The 20,669-nt window shown below is 37.2% G+C and overlaps 1 protein-coding gene across 1 annotated transcript in view; it reads left to right on the top strand.

The window, feature by feature from the left end:
- Window positions 1-20,669, top strand: part of LOC150086760 (uncharacterized) — a 429,070-nt gene that overhangs the window by 340,739 nt on the left and 67,662 nt on the right. Inside the window, exon 13 of the mRNA XM_090372247.1 lies at window positions 11,440-11,600. Coding sequence (XP_090228373.1) covers window positions 11,440-11,600 — 161 coding nt within the window. The remainder of the gene's footprint in view (window positions 1-11,439; window positions 11,601-20,669) is intronic.

The raw sequence follows: 20,669 nt of genomic DNA, 5'->3' as shown, positions 1-20,669 counted from the left end.
CTATTGGAATGAGTAGCAGCCTGGAAAGAAAGGTGCCAGGGATTTCAAGGACTGCTGGGAATCATTATGGAACATATATGGAACATTATGGCTCGTGTATTTACATATATAACATATAGTAAATACATGAGCAGTGTTAGGGTAACTAAGAGTAAGAACAGGTGCAAGTTTACTTACATGGACACGAATTCTAAGAGCGCAGTAAATAAATTTGTGGAATTTGAAGTGCTGGTCAAGACATCAAATGCGGACGTTGTTGGGATATCAGAGACGTGGTGTTACATAGATTTAAGGAAAGCAGAATTAGAATATGGGGAGTACAATGTGTACAGAAAGGACTTTCTATTCCATTTATTTAAACACATAATTTTATATACAAAACTTAGAGATTTATACACAATTCTATATACATTTACAGTCTCGTTATACATATATATCATGCATATATATCATAAATATATAACATATATATATCTGCAATTCATAAAGGGATGGTTGAGTGGGAGATGGCAGAGAGTGGTAATAAATGGACATTGTCTACGTAGACTAATGTTATTAGTGGAGTTCCCCAGGGTTCAGTGCTGGGCCCATTGTTGTTTTGTGTATTTATTAATGATATCGATGAAGGTATATTAGGCTTAATCTCCAAGTTTGCAGATGATACAAAGGTTGGCATGGTTGTTAATGATAGTAAAGACAGTATGCTACTGCAACAAGATCTAGAAAAGTTAGATAGATGGGCCGAAAAGTGACAACTGCAGTTTAATATTAACAAATGCAAAGTACTGCATATGGGTAGCAGTAACCCAAGAGAAACATACCAACTGTGTGGTACTACACTCAGGGAGGTGGAGAATGAAAAAGACCTGGGGTAATTGTGCAGTCGGATATGAAGTTCTCTGAGCAGTGCAGATGGGCTGCCAGAGCAGGTCATGGAGTTTTGTCAATGATATATAGGAATTTTTCTAGCAGAGACAAGGAGATGATTATTCCTTTGCATAAGGAAGTGGTCAGCCCATACCTTGAGTGCTGCATACAGGTCTGTAGGCCTCATTTTAGGAAGGATGTAGAGTTTCTAGAACTAGTACAGAGAAGGGCAACAAGGTTGGTGAGAGGAACAAAGGGGTTCTCTTACCAGGAGAGGCTTAAATTCTGTATGGTGCAGCATCTGGAGACTAGGCACATGCAAGGTGATATGATTGAGGTGTACAAGGCCTTGAATGGTTTGAGCAGGCTCAATGCTGATGGGATACTTCCACTTGCTCAGATTAAGAACCTGAGGAGGCATGGATTCAAATTGAGGAAGGACAGTTGTAGAATAGATTTGTGGAAGTTTGCCTTTAGCCAGCAGGTAGTTGATTGCTGGAACATACTTCCATCTGTTGTTGTGGAAGTAGATAGCTTAAATAAATTTAATGCTGAACTAGACAAACATTTGTAGTGACTGGATGGATGAATTGGGAAGGGTTTTTTTTTTTTTTTTTTTTTTGGCTGATGCTGTTTAAGCTTACTTTCTTTCATCATATGCCCCAACTAATGCTAATGCTAATGTCATGTTACATGTGACCTTCTAGTACATTATGTGCATTTGTCCTGGTATCGAAGGTTGCTCCTAGGCAAAAGCCCATCTCCACCTCATTCATCTTTGATGCCTCTACGAAAGTGGCCTGAAAAAGTGCTACTGTCGGGCCACTTTGCTACCAGGGAGCAGCCAATACAAGGACAGCTGCTGCCTGGTGCCCGAGCACGAGGAGCCAGGCCCAGGTCTACTGTCTCTGTTTGTTCATGCCAAAATTAGCATTAGCATTAGCAGGGCACATGATGTAAGAAAGCAAACTTATGTAGCATCAGCCAAAAAAAAACACAGACTCTTCTCATTTCACCCATCCACTCGCTCTAAATGTTTGTCTAGTTCTGCCTTGAATCTATTTAAGCTATCAATTTCTAATCAACTAAAATGCACAAGTCCTGCACCACAGAAGGTAGTGCAATACCGGTGGGTGCCAGCAATCCCACCCCAAGGTTGCATGGACCTGGGAGCAAGCAAAAAAATAAATAAAAATTTTGAACCAGTGTAAAAACCTCCACAATTAAACTTAGTACCACTGAGAAGCAATTTTTATATATACAAAGCTCAGAGTTTCTGAGAACAAGAAAACAATATATAATTAAATTAAATACAATCAACTAAGTTTTAAATACATAAATACTCTTAAAGGATATAATGTGGCTAGAAGTCATAGCGATTTATAATTCAAAAATTGCCTGTTTCTTCTATTTGTTGTGAAGTCCTTAGTTCAGTTCTTACTGCAAAAACAGTTCTTAAGTAGGTTTGCAATGCAGTAAAATTATCACAGTCTTCAACTAGAATATTTACATTGTTCTCCAATAAGTTTGGAACCACAGTCATTAAATTTGCTCTAAATTATGAGTACAATGGACAGTTCATTCCATTGTACTCACAATTTAGAGTGAATTCAAGTTTCTTTTTCTCCGTGTGTGCAATACGGATTAGGCCCCAGATCACACTCAAATAACTTAAAATGGAGGGACCCATGCCCTGTTAGCAGATAAGAAGTTGTCATAGAAGGCCTAAACCATGAAATAACTCCAGGGGTTATTGAAAATTCCACTTTCCCAAAGTCATTCTCATCCCATCTTTTTTGCCAGACACCAGTTGCTTCCAAATCCTTTTCTTCTCACTTTTGATGTCATTGGCTGGGTCAGTTGTAATTCCAAGCAGTGTCTTAGACTGTCCTTTTTTTGAGTAGAAGTCAAACCCCGGAAAGCAATGTATAAATCTACAGGGATCGTACTGCCAAGTATTTGTCAGAAGAATGGATCTTTGCGTGGAGATAAGTTTCTGTTTCACTTTTACTTTTGATACTTTTTGGTACCAAACATTTGCTGCATATGATATAATAGACAAGAATATGGTTTTGTAGTAAAGGGACAATGTTTTCATTGATAATCCCCAGTCTTTTTTGGAGATCCAAATGACACAGGCTGAGAAATTACAGATTTTGTCCTTGAGTTTTATCACATGAGGCAGAAAACTGAGTTTATCATCTAAGGTGATACCTAGGTATTTAGTTTGGGATACATAGGGGATTTGAGTATTATTTAGTTGGATTCTGGGAGATCTGTTATAGTTAGTGATTCTTAAAAGTTATGAAAGTAGTTTTGCTGGGAGATATTCTCAATTTGTTAACTGTAGCCCATGCCATGAAATCATCCAAGACAGGTTGTATTTTTTCTTCAATTTATCTCTTTGAGCATCCATCAAGAACAATCACCAAGTCATCAGCATAAGCCATCTTGTTGATACCATCGTGTACTCTCATTAACCATTGATCTAGTACAGTGTTCCAGAGGAGGGCCCCAACACCAACCCTTTGGGGCATCCTCTGGAAACCTGAGCCCAGTACATAAGCTGTTTAGCCACAACCTTGATATATCTGTCACTGAAGTACGATCACAAGACACTATAGATGTATGCATTGCAGTTTGCGGATCTCAAGGACCTGAGGGCACTTTCCCACCATAAAGTGTCAAACATGCCCTCAAATTCAACAAACACAGTAAGTTCATATTTAGCAGATGAGTTGAAAACATAGTTGGTCAGAAGATTTATAGCTTATTCAGTCGACTGCCCTTTCTTGAAGCCGTATTGTGTTTCTGAACATAATTGATTTTCTTCTAATATATTCTGGGGGCTAACGTTTACTCAAACAACTTCGCCAGGTTGGCTAAAAGCGAAATAGGTCTGCAGGCCTGAGGGTCTGATGTTGATTTCCCGGGCTTATATATCTTTAAGAGAGCTATTTTCCATTGACATGGGAATATCCCCTTGAGTAAACACTTATTCATCAAATGTAAAAGAATCTGTTGGATAGACTTCAAAAAATTTAACTATGACTGTATTCTCAATTAGGTCAATACCTGGACATTTCTTACCATTGAGCTTTGCCACTGCAGAACCCTTGTCCAGGAGTGTAAAGGGTTCGATGTCCAGTGGTCCTACATAAGTTTCATTATCTTGACGTATTTGCATTTGTTCAGGTGAATCTAGATCTGATATATTTTTGGGTAATAGGTTGTTAATTATGGTCTCCATCGTAGCCATCCAGTCTTTAGTCTCTTGTCCATTTACTTTAACTGTGTTATAAACATCTCCACAAATCATTTTGTTCCTTAAGATACAGTAAACCAAACCCCACGGTTCTGTTTCCAACTTTCGTAATGAAATTTTGCCAACATATTTCTTTGGAGTTGACTATTGCCTTCTGATAGTTTTTCCTGAGATTGCTATAAGCTTCCTTATATAAGTTATGACATCATCAGCCAAAAGGTGCCTATGTCACCGGAATTGTTTTCTAGCCTGTTGTACTTGCTTTCAAAGGTTACTTAAGTCTGAAGACCACCAAGGAACAGAAGTTCATCTAGTCTGTTTTCTTTTGGCTGAATACTCCATTGCCAAAAACAGGTGGGTCGGGATGAAAATTGTAAATTACAGTGCCGTCATAGCATTTAAGCTGTTTATAACATCTGCAGTGAAAATGGTGAAAGGTAATCATCGAATTTATTCCATTTAGTGTTATTCATTGAAAAACATTTAAGGTCTTGTAGCTGGGAATCATTATATTGCTGTCGTGGTTTCAAACCAAAAACAATAGCACAATAGTCACTATTTACAAGGGCTGGGATAACATCCCAGTCTGAAAGAATTTCATCTATTTTAACTGTGGTAAGAGTAACGTCTATGTTGGATTTGCCATTCACAGTAGAGAATGTGAATGGCTTGTTAGGCAAGTTTTGCACACCTAGGTTGTAGGATAAAATTAAATCCTCGGGCTAATCCTCTAGGGTCAGTAAAACCACTGTGCCAGAAGTTGGATTTGGCATTTAGATCCACTGTTATTATAAGATATTTAGAAGCAAATTTAGTACAGATGTTGTCCAAATGATGGAGAATCCGTTGTATATCTTCATTTGGCAGACAGTAGACAGATGCAATGTAAAAACTTATGAAAGGTGTGGAAATCATTAAACAATTCACAGTGTCCATGCATAAACCCATAATGTTGGTAACAACCAGATCATTGTTTAAAACAACTGTGGCACTTTTTGGAGGATTGTCTAGTGAATGAACGATTCTTGCCAAGGTGGGAAAACCCATAACCTTATGGGCCCCACCCTCTACCTGCTAAGAATGAAAGGGTTATGCAGATAATATCAATATTATTTTCAAATGCTGTTATTCTAATCTCATCCATTGCCACTCTGGAGCGCTGACTGTATACCTGAAGAATTTTGATACCATCAAATGTGATATTACTTAAGATCGGATTCCTATGGGCCATATTAATCATACTGGGTACACTAAGCTGGGAACTAAGCTTCTATCGATCATATCCATCACTTTAGCATACTCCGGACAGTGGCTGTCTCAAATGGAGTGCTAATAGTCCCTTTTTTTTTTTCTTTTTTTTTTTACAGTTCACACATTTAAGCCGATCTTCCTTATGTGTTCAATTGGCAAATATGTGGCTGGTGTTAGCACAGTGGCCACAAGAGACTGTTTAGTGGGTTCAATTTTGTGCTGAGTGACCATGCGCCAAGCAGCGAAAGCACCTTGTAACCACCTTAAAATGGTGGAACTTATGGGATGTAAATCCTAAATAAATACGGTCATTTTGCATTAGAAACTCAATTAGCTTGGGTGTAAAATCAATGACCCAGTTAATCACAAGATTTCCTGAGCCTGAGCTAAAGCAAAGTGTTGTTCATTGAATCACCTCATCTTGGTCAATCCCAAAATCTTTGAAATTTTTAAGAAACAAATCCTATAAATGTCTTCTTTGGGTACACCATATATTAGAACCATGGGGTTTTGGAGCCGAGGTTTTTTCCATATTTAGACCTGCTCCAGACAAGGTAGCTGAATTACTAATTACTCTAGTGTCATCTGGCTTAGTTGTTTCGACTAAGAGGCCTTTGTTTCTAAGCAATCTAATGCTTTTTTATTTTGATGCTATGATGCTCTTTTTTGATCATCACAGTTACTGCGTTTTGAATTTCCTGCCTGAAAGAAAGACTACAGTCAGATGACAGTCTCATAATTATAATGTTGTTTGGGTCACTAACATTTACAGTTCCAGTATCCAAAGATTCCTCATCTGTAATCTTTAAAGCAGACAAAGTCTGAGTCTTCTTAACTTGTGACAAATGTTGGGTTTCATGTGGGACTATCTCACCACATCCAGAACTGGCAAAGCCCCTAACCATATCGGCAAAAGAACCTTTTTTAGGTTTTTCTTTAAGCAAGTTGTCAAAAAGTTCAGCCCTTATTTGTAGTTCTGATGATCTCACTTTCAGTCTTTCATTTTTAATTATAAGCGCTGTTGTAACTGACTGTAGGTCAGACAATAGTCCCTGAATAAAGTTTGAGGCATTTTTTGTTATTTTGCTGGAATCAGCAGCAAGAAACTCCCCCAAAGCTCTCCTAATTGGCACCTCCATAGCCAGGTGGGAAGGAGCAGCAGTGCGTAGCACACGCTTCTTGATTAGACCGGGGTTCGAGCCCTTCACCAACAAATACGGAGGATGCAGAAAGGTCAGGGAATGACCACTGCATATCCCGGAGCAATATGGCCTTAGTTGCTAATGCTCCTAAAAACCAAATAACAAACAAACAACAAACTCTCTTAATTTTTGTCACAGTGGTATATACTGTATTAGCATCAAAGGACTCATTTAGGTTCAGGCCCTCCGTAAAGGAGGCATTCTGCATTGTACCAGCTGTGACTTGATTAGTATCCATACTCTTATCAGGTTGCTTCTCCTGACTAGAACTACTGGTTTCTAGTGTAGAGTTAATAACTTTTTCCTCAGGTGCTGATGCCTTGTCACACTGAGAAATAACTATTTTATGACATTTTTTGCCCATAGATTTGGTCGAATGCTCATATGGGTAGAAGTAACCCCAGAGAAATGTACCAACTGTGTGGTACTACACTTAAGGTGGTAGAAAATGAAAAAGACCTGGGAGTAATTTTGCAGTCAGATATGAAGTTTTCTGAGCAATGCAGACAGGCTGCCAGGGCAGGTCATGGGGTTTTGTCAATGATATACAGGAATTTTGCTAGCAGGGAAAAGGAGGTGATAGTCCCTCTGTATATGACAATGGTCGGGCCACGCCTTGAGTACTGCTTACAGGTCTGGAGGCCTCATTTTAGGAAGGATGTAGATTTGCTTGTATGTGTACAGAGAAGGACAACAAGATTGGTGAGGGGAATGAAGGGATTCTCTTACCAAGAGAGACTTAAGTTCTGCAAATTGCAGCAGCTGGAGACTAAGCACTTGCGAGGTGATCTGATTGAGCTGTATGAGGCCTTGAATGGGTTGAGCATACTGAATTCTGATGGGATTCTTCCACTTGTTCAGATTACAAACCTAAGGGGGCATAAATTCAAATTGTGGAAAGATAGATGTAGAATAGATGTACGGAAATTTGCCTTTAGCCTGCGGGTGGTTAATTGCTGGAACAAACTTCCATCTGTCATTGTGGAAGGTGATAGGTTAAATAAATTTAAGGAGGAACTGGACAAACATTTAGAGGGAATTATTTTGTAAATTTTTTTTTTTTTTTTTGGCTGATGCTGCATAAGCTCATACACTTTCTTTCTTGCATCACATGCACTACTACTACTACTATTACTATGAGAAATCTCTGGCAAAGACTTCTTTATTTATGTAAACTCTAGAAGGAAGGGAGGTGAATCAGATTGGTCCACTTGACGTCAGTGGTTCGACCATTGATGATCTTGCTCAGGCAGCTGACAAACTGATTGATTATTTTGCATCAACATTCACACGAGAAAATCTGTAGGGAAGTGGTGGCCAGAAGTTTATTCAAACTATAAGAGAGAGCTAAATGATTTTGTGATAACTGAGAGGAAGGTAGAAAAGAAATTGTTGAAATTAAACATAAGAAAGGGACATGGAGTGGATGGGATCTATCCAGTTATATTAAGGAAGGTAGCAAAGGAAGTAAGTAAACCCTTAGCCATAATTATGAGGGCATCCTTTGATTCAGGGGAGGTCCCCATGGACTGAAGAAGTGCAAATGTATCCCCAATTCACAAATAGGATCAAATTGTGACGAATAATTACAGACCTGTTAGTTTAACTTCTGTTACAGGGAAAATAATGGAGTCACTGGTTAAAGAAGTAATGCAGGATCATCTAGACAATGCTGCAGTTATAGTTCAGACACAGCATGGGTTTGTTAAGGGGAAATCTTGACTGACCTATTTGATGGGATACTGTGATATGGTCACAAAGGAACTGGATGCTAAAAATAATTTTGATATCATATACAGTACTTGGATTTTAGGAAACCTTTTGATACTGTTGCACATAAAAGACTGCTGTACAAATTGGTGCAGTGTGGCATTAAGGGCAAGTTGCTGCTATGGATAAAGGAATGGTTGAGTGGGAGAAGACACAGAGTGATAATCAATGGACACTGCTCTTCATGGACTAATGTTATTATTAGAGTCCCCCAAGATTCGATGTTCAGCCCATTGTTGTTTTCTATATTTATCAATGATATTGATGAAGGTGTATCGGGCGTAATGTCCAAATTAGTATTAGTATTAGTATTAGTAACGGCCGCATGGTGCAAGAAAGCCTATGGCTTATGCTGCACCAGCCAAAAAAAAAAAAAAAAAAAATCCGAACAAAACAATGATAAAAAAAAAAAAAAAAAAAATAATAAATAAATAACTAAATAATAATAATTAATAAATAAAAAAAAATAAAATAAAAAGGAAATTAAACCTATCATCCTATGTGCTTCCCTTACCCGAAAGTACTATCCAGATGACCTTTGAATTTCCCCAAACTGTCGGCCTCTACCACCCATGAAGGCAACTTATTCCAGTAATTTATAACTCGCTGGCTAAAATAGAACTTCCTGCAATCCAATCTAAACATTTCCCCCCGTAACTTGAATTTATGTCCCCTAGTTCTAGCATCATTTATAATCTTGAAAATTTTGTCCTCATTCATTTTACTGATGCCTCTCAGAGCCTTAAACACCTCAATCAAATCTCCTCTAAGGTGTCTAGTTTCCAAACTCTGCAACCCACATATTCGAAGTCTTTCTTCATAAGGACGCCCTTTTGCCGATCTCACCAGGCGAGTTACCCTTCTTTGCACCCTTTCAAGAAGCTCGATGTCTTTCTTCAGGTGCGGTCTCCATACTTGAACACAGTATTCCAAGTGTGGTCTAACATAAGCCTTATATAATGGGATTATCACGTCCCTATCTCTACTTGCAAAAGTTCGATAGATCATCGATAGGACACCATGGGCCTTCCTTGCAACCTGTTTACAATGCTCAGAGAATTTCATGTCTGACCGTATCGTAACACCCAAGTCCCTTTCCTCCAGTACTGGCTTTAGTTGAACTCCACCAAGTGAATAAGTTTTTTTGGGATTACTGTTTCCCAGGTGTAATACCTTACACTTTGTTGGATTAAAGCACAGCTGCCATTTTTCTGACCATTCCTGAAGTCTATCTAGGTCTCTCTGAAGAAGCTCAGCTTGACAGTCATCATTAACTACTCTCCCAATTTTAACATCATCTGCAAATTTAGACATCACGCCCTCTATCCCTTCATCAATGTCGTTTATGAAAATTAAAAACAACAGTGGTCCTAATACTGATCCTTGGGGAACCCCACTTCTTACATCAACCCAATCTGAGGAATAGCCATTTATCACAACCCTCTGCCTCCTGCCCTGAAGCCATCCTTCTATCCATCTAAGGATTTTCCCAGTGATTCCAACCTGTTCCAGCTTATAAAGCAACCGCTCATGTGGGACTGAGTCAAAAGCTTTGCTGAAATCTAAATAAACAATGTCGAAATTATTCCCTAAATCCAGCTCGTGAGTGACCCTTTCGAAATAGCGAACCAGATTTGTTAAACATGATTTTCCCTTTACGAAACCATGCTGAGTATCCTTGAGAAAATTTGCAGATGATATAAAGGTTGGCATTGTTATTAATGACAGTAATGGCAGTATGCTACTGCAACAGGATCTAGAAAAGGTGAGCAGGTGGGCTGAAAGAAAAGTGGAAACTGAAGTTTAACATTGACAAATGCAAAGTACTTCATATGGGTAGCAGTAACACCAGAGTAATGTACCAACTGTGTGATACCACACTCGGGTGTTGTGGAGAATGGAAAAAAACCTGGGGGTAATTTTGCAGTCAGATATGAAGTTCTTTGAGCTGTGCAGAGAAATTGAGAAAAGAAAAATTGAGAATTGAGGAAAGATGGTGCAGAATAGATAGATGTGTGGAAATCTGCCTTTAGTCAGTGAGCAATTGATTGCTGGTACAAACTTCAAAGTGTCATGGATGTTGATAGCTTAAATAAATTCAAGGAAGAACTAGACAAACTTTTGGAGGAAATGGATAGGTGAAATGGTGTGTGTGTGCACATGCGTGCGTGCATGTGTGTTGTTTTGGCTGATGCTGTATATGCTTGCTTTCTGCCATCATGTGCCACTACTAATGCTAATGTCATAATGATCACTGAACTCCCAAAGAGAGATTATTTTGTCAATTAAAATAGGGATCAGCCAACTAATTTCAAATGGTAGGTAAAATAGTAAATGTCCATCATTAATGAGTATTAATTTAGAAAACCAAGGTAAGTTGTCAAGGTTTGATGATGATTCGAAGGTAGGAAGTTGTTAAAAATCTTAACCAGGCCACGTTGCTTCAAAAAGACTTAAAGAACTAAGTGTCTGAGAGGTGCTTCTATATAAAAGATCTTTAAGTGGAATTAAACTTCCATCTGTTGTAGCAGAGGTCAGCAACTTAAATAAGTTCAAGGCAGAACTAGACTAACATTTGGAGTGATGAATGGATGGGTGAAATGGGAAGGGTGTGTTTTTTTTTTTTTTTTTTTTGGCTGAAGAAGCTATATAAGTTTGCTTTCTTGTATCATACGCCCTACTAATGCTAATGCTGAACAAAATAATGAGACAATAATTGGTTGCAATAATATTTGACCAATTTTTTGAAGTTCCACTTTGTTAGGTTGATTATGAAGATATTTCTTAAGCCAATTAGGGGGTTTAAGTAGACAAAACAGTTATTAAATAATGTTTTTCTTAAACTGTTATACTCATTAAAAACTATAATAATTTTTTATTCCAGTTTCTCTCCTCCTTCCAATAAAGGTTTTTGCCAAAAGATAATTCTTGGCTAAATGCCAAGAAATATCATTTTTCAAAATTCAAAATATCAAAATTTTCATTTTAATCAACAGTATGGATAATATTAGTAAAAGTTTAGTTGAAGTTCTACTAAGAATAGAGTACAGCAGTGTGCTGATTTAAATGTATTATTACTTTCAGATCAGCAGCCTTCAGGCAGAAGTTAGATCTCTTCAGAATGCCTATAATGCTAGATGCACTAATTGTCCTTCCATGAAAGTAAAACTGAGTGAGACAGAGAAGAGGCTGCATTCCTTACTTTCAGAACGGAAGCAGCAATTAGAAGAGCTATACAAAATGAAGTAAGTGCTTAAATTTGAGAGAGAGAGAGAGAGAGAGATCTGGTATCACTGACCTTGTGCCCAGATGACAATGGAATGCTTTAGAATCACAGGGTACTGTGCACATAGAGTGATTGTGCAGAGCTGCTTTGAAGAGCATTCTGAAAAAAATGTGGCATTTTTTAATTGGGTTCCATAGTTTTCATATTTGAATCCATTTGAGAACCAGTAGAATCATTCAGTTATTCAGCCATTCAGCTTCACTATGATGTTCAACGTGAGGTTTCTTTTCTTTTTATTTGGAACTTTCAACCTGGTTTAACAATGTTTCATATTTGGAATTAATTAAATACTTTAATTAATGAATTCCAAATACAGATTAAATATTTTAAGTTAATATTTATTAATTAAAAATAACCTTAGATAATTTAGAGCATTAAACCTCTTGTCTATGTATATTTTTAACAATTATTTTATTTTTCTTGAATAAATGCAAGGCTTCCCTAAATTATCTAAGCTGGTTTCATTTGACATCTTTAATCTTTGTAAGTTAAATCACAATGGCATTCTCAAGTGTTGCACTGATGGGGTGCCTGACCTCTTAGTGATGAGCTGATAATAATGCTGGCTTGCAGGGAATTTGTGATCGAGCTAATTATAAGTGTCCTTTAGAATTTGTATATGCCAGGGTTAAAAAATTAGGCTCATTTTTCTCCATCACATATAAATTTCGTGTAAACTGTCTTACTCTTTTGTGTTTTTGAATAAGATATGTAAAAATGATATTGTATTTTTTTGTATAATTTCAAGGTTTGTAATCACTGGTTACCGGTTTTTCTAGTATGATCATCGCAAGCAGAGAACCTTCCAGAAGTGTTGAGAATGCATAGTTCAAGACACCATTACTATATAAGTGGTCAGCAGACTAGGAACCATCATTGTCTATACTATTTTAGTTTGTACAGAACAATTTGATTAGAAGGTGGGTAGAATGGCAAATGGTAGGTTTGCTACTCCAACAAGATCTGGACAAATTAGGCAGATGGACTAAAAAATGGCAATCGAGGTTTAACATTGATAAATGAAGGGTACTTCACTAGGGCAGCAATAATATCAGAATAACATACAATTTGTATAGCACCAAACTCAAGGAAAATGAAAAAAGACTTAATGGTAACTATACATTCTGATGTAAGTTCTCTGAGCAGTACAGATAGGTTTTTAGGAGAGTACATGGGATTCTGTCAATACAGGGTGGTTATAAAGTCCTTGTGCAACTTTAAACTTTAATAACTTTGGATGTACACATGATAGAAGCACACTGTAAATGTCATATACATGTAAAAGGTGAATTCTTAAAGTTTTTTTATGTATTAGTGTTATTAATTTTGGGTTAATTAATTTTTATTTCTTTTCAGGTCTTTCAACTGATTGAAAATGCCAACAGTAGAATAAAAGGTCAACTGTGTGTTATGGCTCACAGAATTGAAGTCCATAACAGCTGTGAGAAGACAATTCACTGTTCATTACAGGAAAGATGCACCACATAGGAACTCAATTAACAGTTGGATAACAAAGTTCAATAAACTGGGTCTGTGAATGATAAATCATGATCTGGGAGGCCACGAATCAGCAAAGAGACTGTGGCCATAGTCCAGGTAGCATTTGAAAGGAGTCCACACAAGATGGTGCAGTATGCATCTGCTGAACTAAACATTTCGCAATCAACAGTGCACAAGATTCAGGTGGTTCAAATGTTACAGAAAGAAGACTACCAAGCAAAATTGGATTTCTGTCAATAGATGAAATCAAAAATGGACAATTCCCATGACTTTCTTGAAGAGTTGATATTTTCTGATGAGGCTACTTTCCACGTTTGTGGCAAAGTCAACCACCACAATTGCTGCATTTGGTGAAGAGAGAAACCTCAAGAAATCTAGCAACATGAAAGAGACTCCCAAAAAAATCAATGTCTTGTGTACCCTTGGGAAGTCACATTATTGGTCCTTTTTTAAAGAAGAAATGGTCAATGGTGAATATTTCCTTGAAATGCTGCAGGATTTCCTCATCCCTGAACTATGATAATTAAATCTTTCAGACAGCACCTTCTTTCAGCAAGACAATGCACCTTGCCACTATGCTACAAATGTGCGACCGACTTTTGAATGACATCTTCCCAGATAAGTGGATTGGTATAGCTGGACTAATTGCTTAGCCACTTCACCTGATCTGATGCTACTGGGCTACTTTTTATGATGTCATGTTACAACCGTTGTGTACCCAACAAAACCATGTTCTTTCAATGAACTTAAGGTCACGATCACAAATGCAATTCATGAAATTACTGAGCAGCAGCTGAGGAATGTTTTCAACAAGTTGGAAAATTGATTTGAAATATGTGTCACAAATGATGATGGTTTGTTGAAGGTTAAAAAAATCAAACTGCATTTCTTTAAAACTTAAGATTTCAGCTTTTATATGCCATTTACAGTGTGCTTCTATCATGTGTACATCCAAAGTTATTAAAGTTTAAAGTTGCACAAGGACTTTTAACCCCCCCTGTATAATGGAATTTTTCTAGAAAAAACAAGGAGGTGATTATCCCATAATATAAGATATGGGATGATCGTCCATATGGAATTTACAAACCCTGGCATATACATGGTATATATTTGTCTAATGCATACATACAGATCTAGAAGCCTCAGTTTACAAAGGATATAAATCTGTTGGAATAGGTACAGAGAAGAGCAACAAGAATTGTCAGTGGAGCACAAAAGTACTCTTTTGTGTCTGCTAAAAAAAAAAGACCTGATTTCACTTAATTGCTGCATCTGCAAACTGGGCATCTGCAGGGAGATTTAATTGAAGTGTTTTAAGGCTTTAAATGGGCCGAGTAAACCAAACTGTGATGGCATCCTTACTCCTTTTCAAATGACACATACAAGGGAACATAAATTTAAAATGGAAAGGACCATTGCAGAATAGACACACCAATTTGCTTTCAGCTAGAGTAATTCATTGTTGGAATAAACTTCTGCCTAGTGTGGTGGAATATAGTTTGAATAAATTTAAAGGAGGATTAAGCGTATTATTAAAAGGGATAGGAAAATGAGTTTCTTTTTTATTTATTTTTTATTTTATTTTTTTTGTGGCTGATGCTGTATGAGCTTGCTTCCTTGTGTCATTTTGTCACTACTGGTACTAATACTAAAACTGTTTATTTCTGTGTTTTTAGGTTTTGTAGTGCAGTAACAACAAGACAGAATGTGTAAATAAACTTGAAATATTTTGCTACATTTATGGTAGTTTTTTTTTTTTTTTTTTTTGTAAAAAAAAAACAGAGTAAAACATCACAGAATTTGTCAGAAGGCATATTGTTTGTGTATTTCAGGATGAAACTTGGCAATAAAGATAATTTTTGATAATTATTGAACAGTTGAGGAAATTAGGACAAAATGAGAAACCTCATTGCATTTTGATATTCCCATTGTCCGGAAAACTGAAAAGCCACGGAAATGACTGTGATATTTATTTATCTAAAGTGCAGGTGTATAACACTAAAAATAAAAAGGACATTTTGTGTACGAATCTGTTATCATGCATTGAACCTGACATGCCTATGCAATCACTACTAGAAACTCGCAATATAATTTAAACATTAGATACTGTTCCCAGCATGAAAATGGTCATGAACTAGAATAGTTTACAGAAAACAAGATGGTTTGGTGAAAGATTTGGGTCTTCTAAAATCTGCTGTGAAGATTCTGGGATCAAGACTCCAATTTATAAAGCTATTCTCCCCAAGGACTTTTTTTTGGGGAGGGAAGTATGGATGCATGAGCAGTAGAACCATTATGCTTTTGGCTCACTTAAAGGAAATGTATGAAACCTCAGACTTCCCATTATTACATCAGTAAATTTCAGCATAAAGGGCATAATTAGCCTTTGTTGAGACTTGAAGGTTCTATGCATTAGCATACCCTGAATGAGCCATCATTCAAGTTACACTAAAATGCTATGTTTTGTATATGAATAACACAGCAAAGCCAAAAGTCATCATGGTCAAGGAAGCAGTGGTCATGCAGAGATATCCTTGTACTTCAGAAAGTATTCAATTAAAAAGTTTGAGAAACCCAGTGAAAGTACTATTACCTCTACTTCATATCAAATCAAAGTTAATAAAGGAACTTGTAATGGCTTAAACAAGGATGATAATTGCTTTAACCTTCTGAAAGGAGTACCTGAAGATAAAGTATGCAAAACTATTCTTTCTAATTTAAACAAAATCTATATGAGTGACATCGATGCCAATCTGTGAATTCTTCAGTTATTGTGTTTATAATCAATCTGCTTCATTATTTCGCTATTGAAGAAGTTTGCCATAAAATATAAAACAAAGCAATTTCTTAAGCTTATTCATATTAATTATCTAGCTTTGAAAAACAAGAATTTAAAATTAACATCTTTCCTGTCCAATTATTAAAGCACACTACTGCCACACTTGATCCATGCATTTACCAATACAAGCATTCACTTACTTCAGTTTTTTACATCTCTGTAGTGAACTATTTCACTTGCTGACAGTAAAGTTAACACTCAAATATGGGCATTTTTAACATGTGAAAAAAACATGTTTAAAAGTGTGACAGAGGAGGCTTTATTGTAAAACAATTATTAAAAATATATGTTCTTAATATAAAAAAAAACTATATTTTTAAGTATTGTGTTTATAATAGATTTAAAATAAATTGTGGCATCAAAAAGTGAAGAATATGAAATTTTTTCATGCCAGGTTTAAGGTTATAAAATTTGAGACAAAAGATCTATAATTTATTCCAACAAATTTCATGATTCTGCATATAATACCCACTTTTGTATTATTACTGTTTTCTTCGAGTTATGTTTTTCAATTATGTGATAAACAAAAAAAACAGTACAGAATTTGTTATTTGGATAAATAAAATAAGGAAAATCATGATTTCCTTTTTTCCAATTCAATTTGTGGAAAGCCATTATATGATACAAAAAAAATAGATGTCAATTTTGAAATTAGCCTAGCAGCCTTAGGAAAGGCAACATTGAAACAGAAATCCTGTGTTTAAGTTTCAGTGTGAAGCCTATATAATATACCAATACTAGCCATCTAGGGAGTGGCACCATATTACAAATAAGTAGCCTTAGAAAATTGCCCTTTACTTGTAATATACCACTAAGGCAACTCATTGTTATAGCCTTACACCAACTGGATACCATTTATAAAGACTTTTGGTATCTTAATCTGATACTGGTATGGCATCACACAGGTTCACAACTATAAAATCTACTCCAACTCTGCAATGGTTCACAAATATTTTAGTCATAAAGAATAGCAAAATTTGTATAAATAGCATATAATTTGTATTTAAATTCAAATATTTTTTGTTGTCAAAATTATAATTATATTAATAGTTGTGAAACAACACACACACACACACACACACACACACACACACACACACACACACACACACACACACACACACACACACACACACAGTTTTGTGCATAATTCCATTCACAGCAAAGGAACAGATCACTAGCCCTAGTGTATAGAGAGTGAATTCCTCCATTCAGTTCCTTTAGTTATGTTTATTGATTCAACTAATGCTAATGTTATTTATATTTTTAAATATTACAATACAATTTGATAAGTTTATCAATAAACATAACTAAAGGAACTGAATGGAGGAATTCACTCTCTATACGAGTAGGAGACTGGCGGAATTACTTAGCAAGTACAGGTCACTGTTGAAAAAAAGCCGTGAATTAGGGTTGAATTTGAAAGTGTCTGCAATACTGCCCAGACACGATAGGAGGGAGTATATGATGAGAGCCTTGTCAGTCAATTCGGCCCTGGAGGGATTGTGCAAGGCTCAAGGGGTAGAATTTTTTTCAGCCTGGTCTGTACTTGTTAACAGGAGAGACTGCTTCTACAGGGATGGGATACACTTAAATAGAAAGGGTGCAAGAATTTTTGCTGATGCTGTCGAGGCAGTGTTAGGTGGGTCGGAAAACTGCTAGTTGGGGGGGATACAAGGACTAATAGATTAACAGTAGCCACTGGCAGAGGTGGAAGTGATTCTTGCACTGCTTCTATTGAAATGAGCAGAAGCCTGAAAAACAAGATGCAGGATATTTCAGAGACTGCTGGGAGTCATTGCGGTACAAGTAAACACATAGGTTATGTTAGGGTAGCTAAGAATAGAAACAGGTGCATTCATACTTGCGTGTACACCAATGCTAGGAGTTTGGTAAATAAATTTGATGAATTTGAGGTATTGCTCAAAACATCAAAGGCAGATATTGTTGGGATATCAGAGACGTGGTATCACACAGATATAAGGAATGCGGAACTGAAATTTGGGGAATACAATGTGTATAGAAAGGATAGACAGGACAGGAGGGGAGGAGGGGTTATGCTATTAGTTAAGAAACACATAAAATCCAAGGAAGTGAAGCCAGTCGACATCGATGGACAGGGCAGTGTCGAGTCAGTTTAGTGTGACATAAGCATAGGGAAATCAAAATTGAGAGTAGGAGTGTGCTATAGGCCTAATGACTCTGATGAGTATAATAACATATTGTACAGGGAAATGGAGTGGGCCAGTAAATCAGAGAGTCTTATAATGGGGGATTTTAATTTCCCAGATATTGACTGGAATTTGTGGGTTGGTCACTCACACACTAGTCAGACTTTTGTGGATTTATTGGATGATTGTTTTCTACATCAGCAAGTTCGTGAGGCAACAAGAGGGAGCAATACTCTTGATCTGATTATCAGTAGTGATTCTTCATGCATTAAGAATCTGCAGATAAATGAACCACTAGGTGGCAGTGATCACAGTGTGTTGAAGTGGGATTTATTCAAGGAGGTAACTACCATCAGAGGTAAAGGGAAGGGTTTTCGTTTTCGTAAAGGCGACTATGATGGTCTGAGACAGTATTTAAATTCTATACAGTGGGACCAACTGATGATGTTACCAACAGCAAACTCAAAATGGGAAGCATTCAAGGAACTAATCTTGGAAGCTATCAGGCTTTACATACCAACTAAGAAATATATTGTTCAAGGTTTAGGCCTAAATGATTTTTTTTTTTTTTATGAGAACCCCAAACACGAGAGGTATTATAACTTATAGTACTTAGTACAGTGCTTGGGTTGGAGATTGAGAAGGCGAAAGAAGATATTTGTTGACATTGGACTTGAACTTCTGTAGATTGTAATTTTCAGGAAATACGTATGAAGGAAGGTTGTTCCAGAAAACGGCAGTTGAATGAATAAATGAGGAAGATGAAAAGTTGGTTCTGTGGGTTTGAAGTTGGACAGTAAATGGATGTTGGCTGGTGGCGGCACGTGTTCGGACTGTTTTGAAAGAGAGAGCGGGAATTATAGAAGCCAATTCAGAAGAACAGTGCCCATGGAAGTATCTGTAGAAGAGGCATGCAGCAGAAACAGTGCGTCTATGAGACAGCGAGTGGAGAGATTCTGTTAGAGATGAATCATTAATTAACCTAACTGCCCTCTTCTGAATGGAATCAAGAAGCCTGAGAGAGGTTTTGGGGGCACCACCCCAGATGTGGGAACAATATTCCATGGCAGGGCGGATTTGCGATTTATACAGAGTGAGCAGCTGTTTTGGGAGAAAAGTAACGCCGAGAGCGAAAGAGAAAACCAAGTTTTTTAGATGCAGAGGAAGCAATATTTGTAATGTGCTTGTGCCAAGAGAGATTAGAAGTCAGGGTAATCCCCAAAAGAGATATATCATTTTGCCTAGAAATCGGAGTGTCACTAAAGATAAGCATAGGAGCAGAAGAATCCTTTTTGCGAGATATAAGACAAGATTGAGTTTTAGAAGGGTTGAAATCAACTAAGTTGTCTTTGCCCCACTGGAGAATTACCTGAAGATCGGCATTTAAGGAATTGGCAGCAGATTTTCGAGAACTTGAAGCTGATTGAGCTGGACAAGGTTTCTCAAAATGGAAAGTTGAATGCAATGTGCTATCATCGGCAAAACTATGGATAGGATTTCCAGTCAATGGAATAAGGTCATTGATATACAAGAGGAAAAGAGTGGGGGAAAGAACTGAACCTTGGGGGACACCGGCATTAGTGGAGAAGTTAGAAGACAGAGAGCCATCTACCATCACCCTCAGTGAGCGATCAGAGAGAAAACTGGATAACCAATTACTAAAACCAGTTGGCAAACCATAAGATGGAAGCTTGTTTAGAAGACCTTTATGCCAAACACGATCAAAAGCCTTTGAGATGTCAAGAGCAACTACTTGTGTTTCACCGAACCTTTCCATTGAATTAGTCCATAAATGGGTAACATAAGCCAGAATATCACCAGTGGATCGACACTGACGGAATCCATACTGGCGATCGTTGATCAGACAGAAGGTTTCTAGGTAGTTTAAGAGTTGGCGGTTAATTGATTTCTCTATTACTTTAGAAAGAGTAGAAGTAATTGCAATGGGACGATAATTGGATGAGAGGGATTTGTCACCCTTTTTAGGAACTGGCTGGATATGAGCAAATTTCCAAGCAGAAGGAAAAACACCTTGGAATAAGAAAGTGAAAAAAGGCGGCAAAGAATAGGAGTAAGTTCAGGAGCACAGGTTTTGAGAACACGTGGAGAAATACCATCAGGACCTGGAGCTTTCTTAGCATCAAGATTCATCAAAATCCTTCTGATATCCTTTTTACGGAAGACCACACAGGAGGCATTGAATGGAGCGTGTTAGGAATGGTGGGAGGTGTTTTACCAAGATCATTAATACATGAGCTCAAAGAAAAATGGGATGCTAGCAGGTCAGCTTTATCCTTGGCTGAAGTGACAACAGAACCATCTGGTTTGGACAGAGGTGGGAGCAGAGATGGGCAAAAGTTGCGGCCAATAGCTTTGGCAAGAGACCAGAATGCTCGGCTACCATTAGGGCAAGAAGCAAGTTTTCTACTCTTAGCCTGTTCAAACTCTAGTTTGGACTGATTAATAACTGCTTTACAATTGTTGCGAGCTTTGGTGTAGGCAGAAAATGAAACTGAAG

The sequence above is a fragment of the Mastigoproctus giganteus genome, chromosome 4 (genome assembly GCF_048544385.1).
Source record: "Mastigoproctus giganteus isolate SK-2022 chromosome 4, ASM4854438v1, whole genome shotgun sequence".
Classification (NCBI taxonomy): domain Eukaryota; kingdom Metazoa; phylum Arthropoda; class Arachnida; order Uropygi; family Thelyphonidae; genus Mastigoproctus; species Mastigoproctus giganteus.
The sequence above is the reverse complement of the archived record's forward strand: the minus strand, read 5'-3'. Positions and strand labels throughout refer to the sequence as shown.